Raw genomic sequence first — 6,639 nt, 5'->3', positions numbered from 1 at the left:
TCGTTAGGCTGGGCTGGAGGCTATTCGTCTCCATTAGAAGTAGAACACGGGAGACTCGACCACGGCGGCGCCGGCGGCGATGGAGGAGCTGATAGCGGAAGCGGGGGTAGCTCCGACTAGCTCCTCGGCCTCATCGACCAGACGATCACTCCTGTCAGGGCAGGAGCGCGGCTGGTGATGGTCGGGCGGCAGGCTGAGACAAGTTCAGAAATGTTGAGAGAATTCAGAGCAAAAAACAATGCCTGTTTTGGACATGTCTGAAAAAGAACTATAAAATCGGACTAGAAGTATGATTCTAACTAGCAATTCCAGTGGAAAGAAAATTTTGGATAGCCTCACTACACAAAGACCGCAGTGAAACTTGTTTACAATCTCATCATGTATTAATCCCATACATTAATTTGTCTATATCATATCATATCCTTCACCAGGGAGCTAGGATGCCAAATTTTTTTAGATAACAGATTGTATTAACCCGGCCTCTACATCTCGGGAAGGTGTAACAGCACTACAGCAGTATTATGATCTATAAATCATGCATCCGTGAAGATGCCCAGACCATGCTACTCATCATCGCAACGGACGAGCTCCAGCGCCGCCTGGAGTCTGGTCACGACGTCCGACATGGCCGGCCGGTCGTCCCCATTCTCTTGCAGGCAGTGCGCTGCCGTGCGTGCCACCAGGTCCGCCGCCTCGAGCTGCCTTGGCGTTGGCTCCTCCGCCGGCCGCCTATCCAGCAGATGGAGCACCTGCCCCGCATCGATGAGTGGCAGCGCGTGGTTAACCAAAGAATCCATGGGGCTATCGCCATCGCCATCGCCATGATCCTCCTTCCAGCGGCAAATTGCCCTCCTGCCTGACAATACTTCCAGCATCACAACGCCAAAATTATAGACGTCGCTCGCTGGCTTCAGAGTTCTTGTGCGTACAAACTCCGGGTCAAGATATCCCAACGTGCCACGGACGCAAATGTCAACACACTCCGCCTCGTCGCAGCTAACTGCTATGTCGAAGCCCGACAAGCGCGGTGACCAGCTGGAGTCAAGCAGGATGTTGGACGATTTGATGTCACAGTGGATAACCGCCGGCGTGGCGTATGAGTGCAGGTACTCAATGGCGCGTGACACGCCCAGCAGTATCTCAATGCGCGTCTTCCAGGACGCCGTCACCGGTGAGAAGGATGATGTGGATGGACCATGAAGGTGGTCGAAAAGCGAGCCGTTCTCCATATACTCGAAGACGAGCAGTCGTTTCTCCACCATGTTCTTTTTCTGGAACAATGACCAGTGTTCCTCCTCCTCCATCACGCAGCAGCCAACCAGACGGATAATATGCTTGTGGTGAAGGAGGGACTGGATTGTAACCTCTGCACGAAATGCCTCCATCCCCCCAGCACTAGAGTCCACCTTTTTGCGTTCGATGGCCACCTCCCGCCCGTCAGGAAGCACTCCCCTGTACACACTGCTGAAGATGCCTTTACCGATCTCTCTGTCAAGGGTGAAGTCCATGGTCGCCTTTGCGAGCTCTGCCAAACTGAACAACTCGATCGCACGGGGCACTACATGTGCTTTCACTGCATCTGCAGCCTACATGATAGAGGTACAAAACAGAGATACATGGTAATTAAAGGAGTGAAACTAGAGCAATTCAATTTCGGAGGCATCCTTAGCAAGGGGAATCCAAATTCTACCTTTTTCGAGGATATTACATCATGCCACCAAGATCTTGATTTCCTAACCGACAATGTTTGCACTGCATCCTGGTGACCTGAGCAAGAAAGTCAATTACATCATACCACGTTTGCTCTCACAGCATATAAATTACCACATTAATTATGATGGGACCAAATTATAACATTGTAGATTGATAACAATGGTTATATATATACATAGTACAATTATATTGTATATATAGAAGAGATAATTCCCTCAACCCTGAGTTTTCCTCATTTCCTTATATACCCCTGAATTTTAGTTTGAATCTCTTCTATACTCTTTTCATTAGTTACATTTTATCGTAAATAATATCTCACATAACAAACTCATAAATAAATAAAAGTCTCATACAACAAATTTCTATACTCCAATATTATACTACATAAATATATAGTTTCTTCACACCAAAGGGTACAATGGACTTTTCCACAAGAATTTAATGGTCAACTACTGGAAAGGGTGCGGAAGGGATCCAAACTAAAATTCGGGGTATGCAAAAGTGAATGAGCGCAGGGAAGGATTAGACAAAGTTTAGGGGTACGCATGAAATCTTCTCTCTATATAGAAACAGAAGAATTGACTTGCATATTGATTCAAATCCTTTAATATATATTGTACACGAAGTATAATTTAGGATTTCAATTTCCCCAAAAAAAAGGATTTCAAAGTTGTACAACAAATCCACTTGAACTAGCTAGCCCGTGTAAATTGCATGCAAAATCCCCTATTTTGATTGAAAGAAATACCTGCTTCATGACGTTCCACATCATTAATAGACTGGGTTACTACATCGCTTTTTTCGAACTCGTCATTGACCTCTTCAGCCCTGAAATGACATTGAATAGCAATTTGAGTGCTTTGCCGAAGTAATGATATGTTTCTCAGACTCATAAGATTAGAATATTACTGAACAACAACACAAAAATAAAAGAAATGGTCACCGGTTACTGAACCTGTTGAAATTATGCTTTGAGCAACACATAACAAAACAATTCCCAAATAAATTACAGTGAATATAGCAATATATTCACACAAGAGTTGTTACTGTATAAAACTGTGGTCTTCCAAAGTATATGAATGCATTACCTTGAACTAAAATGACATGACAGCAAAATAATCCACTTAAAAAATAAATTATGAATGCACTAGATAATCAAGAAAACTATGGATGGTATTTTTAAAATATATGCATAAAACCACATAACAGGACATAACTGTCAAACATGGGAAACCGAAAGAATATCCAGTTCGATTTACTGAACTAAGAGCACAGTCCAATACAGAACTGTATCCCAGCATAAAACTCCGAAACAAACTGAATAGTACAGACAACAAAAAAGAATGTGTCGAGTGGTTGGCCGATGATGATACAGGTAGCAAAACAAAAATCACATAGCTACTATCTGACCTAGCTTCAGGGTTTGAGTGGTTGACCGATGATGATGCCGGTACCTCTTGTGCATCCTGAAACAATATAATAAATCATACATAATAAGAAAAAGCGGAGTTCTAGAACAACGAACACACAGGGCCAAAAGTGCAGATCCTCGTGATATGGTCTAGTTTAGTGGTAAATTGAAATGGATGCTGGACCATATGTTACATTGTAGTGTGGCAGCCTGCGATTGGAACCAATGAACATGACGAAATATACCTGGGATGAGCATGTTGACAAAGCAGCACTGTTGGCAAGTTTTTCGAGACGACGGGTTAGGTCGGCATGGCTGATCATGGGGTAGAAACGGAGGTGCTTGCCGATCTTCTTTTTGATGCGACGGAACTGGTCTGCCTGCTTCCAACCCATGAAGAAACGGTACATGGCTGAGCAGTCCCTGCAGGAAGTGACAAGGACATACGCCTCCTTAAGCGTCCCCTCCAGCCCACTGAGCGCGTTCACGATCTCTTCCCGACACATCATCTCTGGGTCCTGCAGCATCCGCAGGAGGTCGCGGATCAGCTGAATTTCCTGCACCAGCTCCTGGCAGGTCTCCTTGTTCCGACGAACTGCCTGCGCCGCCTGCACGATCGTCGAGATGAGCCCCAGAGCGTCCACTCCTGTCAGCTGCGCAATAGTAGCCATTCGATCCATGCCTTCCCACTGTAAATGTGCCATAGCTTCACTGCTTTCTCACCTTTCAGCCAGCAGCTGCCTGCTCTCAATCAATTGCCAATTTCTAGTTTTGCCTGCCAGGACAGGTAGTTAAATTAACATGAGCATGAGATCAAACTACAATCAGAAAGATGAAAAAGCAATACTAAAAAGGAGTCGGTTGATCCAAGCATACACTGTCAAGACTCAAGAGAAGAGAAACAAAAAGAAACCACAGCATACTGCATACCTGAAATCAAGGTTTCACCACAGAACGCCAGTTTGGGCGTTCAGTGGGCAGCAAGCAGTGTACTCGTGAAGACAAATGAAGAAGACTACGCCATAAGCCCTACCCCGTGGTTTATGGAGCAGACAAAGGGAAGGATAAAGCAGAGTTGAGGTGATCACTGCGAAACACCCTGGAAGGTGGGTCGGAGAGAATTTAGTACATGTAGGTTTGTGACCCAAGGACATGCTGCGCGTCAAGCCGACATGAACGTCCTCGTCGGTCTGAGAATGCTGGAAAGCCGGAAGGGGCAGGGAAATTAAGGATCGAAAACGAAAGATGAGAAGGGACCAAGGGAGGGGAAATTACCGCCGTGACCGTTCATTCCGCCTCAGTGCCTCACGCGGGGTGGAAATCTGTCTCTCCTGTGCAGTCTTGCGGCGCGGCATTTCATCGAACATCTGGAGCGCATGCCAACGCGCGCCCCGCCCGGACGCGGACGATGAAGGGTCCCACGGCAATTGCGACGAGCACACTACGTCGCTCTCCACAGTAGCAGTCTGCAAGGTGGTGTTGATACGGCAGGCGGAGGAGCTCGCCGGCGCATACGTCACCAGGCACCCAAGCCGCCAACGATGGCGACGGAAAGGCAAAAGCGCCATGGATGAATCGAGTCGTTTCGAGCTCTTGACTCTTGAGCCCGTCAATGGCGCCTTTAACGAGAAAAGTTTTTTTTTCAGTAGGAAGTCGGCCTGAGTCCGTTTCGCCAGGCAAAGGGATGCCCATTCTTGACGTGGGCTTGTGGCCCAGTTTGTCGTGGGCTCATCTCGCCAACCCAACCGAACATGCAGCCTTAAATTTGCTGGGCTGTGGTGGATTCCCTTTTTTCTTTTTCTGAAAGAGCGCTGCTACAAAACGGGATCCCATTACAACAGGATAGACATATTAACTATTCTCTTGCACGAGTATCACAGGTATCAGATCCTAGGTATCACAAGTACCGGATAACAGGTATCGGGTACCATGTAGCTGGTACCACAACATGTATCAGGTATAGGTACTATCTCATAGAAGGGTATCCCGTTTCAACGGGATACCGTTGTCTAGGTTTTTCTGTTTCTGAAAACAGGAAAAAGAAGAAGAGAGAAAGTCGCGAAATCATAATCATCATTAAATAAAGTCATCAAGCATCACGTACATTCAAAATAGATACTAGTAGTATATGGCATTCCCTACAAAAAAAAAATAAAATAAAAAGCTCTATCCTTCACAAAGGAGCAGTACATATCCAGGAACCATCTTGACGGATAAGAATAGCACCAAATTAAGCTACCCACAAACTATTTCGATTTGAAAACAGAGGCAACAACAGTGTGTTACGATTGATCTTCACATTCAGTCGGTATGTGTGAGCTAGCCTCAGAGGCCTACTCCCTCCGTTCCAATAAAAATCAAGGTTTGGTTTTTATTGGAACAGAGAGAGTAGACCATAGGTTGGCTATTCATCACCATGCACAAGCTCAACCGCCTCCTCGAGCTTGGCTATGACTTCCGATATGGCCGGTCGGTCTTTCCCCTCAAACTGCACACAGCTTGCTGCCGAGTGTGCCATGAAAATAGTTTTCTTTTTTTTAAAAAAAAAAATTCACCGGGGGGAGAGCTTCCCCACCTGAATATATCTATATCTATATCTATACTAATGTAAAAAGCAGCAGTTGCCCCCCTCCAATCCTACTGGTGAAATCATCCTATTGCACTAATAATGATCTCATCCATCCATTCGCCGGGTGAAATCATCCTACGGCTGCAAACCGATCTACCACATTGTGGCTAGCAATGTACGGTGAACTCACCAAATTCCCCCGCTGATCCCTCCGTGGTACTGGTGCCACCCATCGCCGCTGATTCCGCCGTCGCACAATCCGCCCGGCGCTGCGCCATCCTCCTCCCGCCTCCTCACTCCTTGAATGTTGCCGCGTGCATCCTTCTGCCGTAGCGCGACGGTGGTCCGCTCTTCATCCATCCATCCATCCAACCCTCACAATTCGCAGTTATCGCGCCCCATCGCCTCCCCAAATCGTGCCCCCAAGGCTCAAGCTTCACACCACCCCCTGCCGCGAAGTGAGGTTGCGACAGGCGCCATCCGCTTCGATGCCGTTCGCCGTGCCACTCTCCCATCGTCGGCGGCACAGTGCGAGGAGCCTACTGCTGTCAAGAGCGAGAGGGGTGCTTGCCATCGGAGGCATTGTACAACGAATCAGCCGATCTTACACACCATCGCACAGCCACAGCAAGCGCATCCACCGCCCGCGCCTCCACCGTTCCAGAGGCGCCGGGGGCTGGTCTGCCAAGTCGGCCTTGGTGTGGATCCCGTAATCGCGTTTAGCCCGCCATCACCACTGAAGAAGAACGGATTTGCTGCACATTGGGGAGAAGAATGGGCTACTTCGTGCCCAGGGGCAGCGGCGCATTTGTCACCATCGTCTCCCCAACACCATCACCTTGGGGGGATTTATTTGGTCCCAGAGATCTAGACCTATGTCTGTTTCATGTTGCTTGTAGCTTACGTTGAGTGTGAACTTATCTTCTCTTTTTTCACACGCTTATAT

At 47.4% G+C, this 6,639-nt stretch overlaps 1 protein-coding gene across 4 annotated transcripts; it reads right to left on the bottom strand.

Moving 5' to 3' along the window:
• Window positions 1–345: 345 nt before the first annotated feature.
• On the bottom strand, window positions 346–6,092 carry LOC127754054 (putative serine/threonine-protein kinase-like protein CCR3). 4 transcript variants are annotated; one of them, XM_052279515.1, is made up of 8 exons: window positions 4,400–4,704; window positions 4,055–4,323; window positions 3,848–3,899; window positions 3,370–3,777; window positions 3,124–3,179; window positions 2,462–2,541; window positions 1,691–1,767; window positions 346–1,586 (listed from the first exon to the last, which is right to left on the bottom strand). In XM_052279515.1, the coding sequence occupies exons 4-8, from the start codon at window positions 3,649–3,651 to the stop codon at window positions 564–566; spliced, it is 1,518 nt and encodes a 505-aa protein (XP_052135475.1). In that variant the 5' UTR covers window positions 3,652–3,777; window positions 3,848–3,899; window positions 4,055–4,323; window positions 4,400–4,704; the 3' UTR covers window positions 346–563. The 4 variants fall into 4 exon arrangements, with proteins under 4 accessions (XP_052135475.1, XP_052135472.1, XP_052135474.1 ...); XM_052279512.1 differs by having other exon boundaries at window positions 3,370–3,899; XM_052279514.1 differs by lacking the exons at window positions 4,055–4,323; window positions 4,400–4,704 and adding an exon at window positions 5,884–6,092 and having other exon boundaries at window positions 3,370–3,899.
• Window positions 6,093–6,639: the final 547 nt, after the last annotated feature.

The sequence above is a fragment of the Oryza glaberrima genome, chromosome 11 (genome assembly GCF_000147395.1).
Source record: "Oryza glaberrima chromosome 11, OglaRS2, whole genome shotgun sequence".
NCBI classification, from domain to species: Eukaryota; Viridiplantae; Streptophyta; class Magnoliopsida; order Poales; family Poaceae; genus Oryza; species Oryza glaberrima.
Note: the sequence above shows the minus strand (reverse complement) of the source record. Positions and strands in the feature narration are given on the sequence as shown.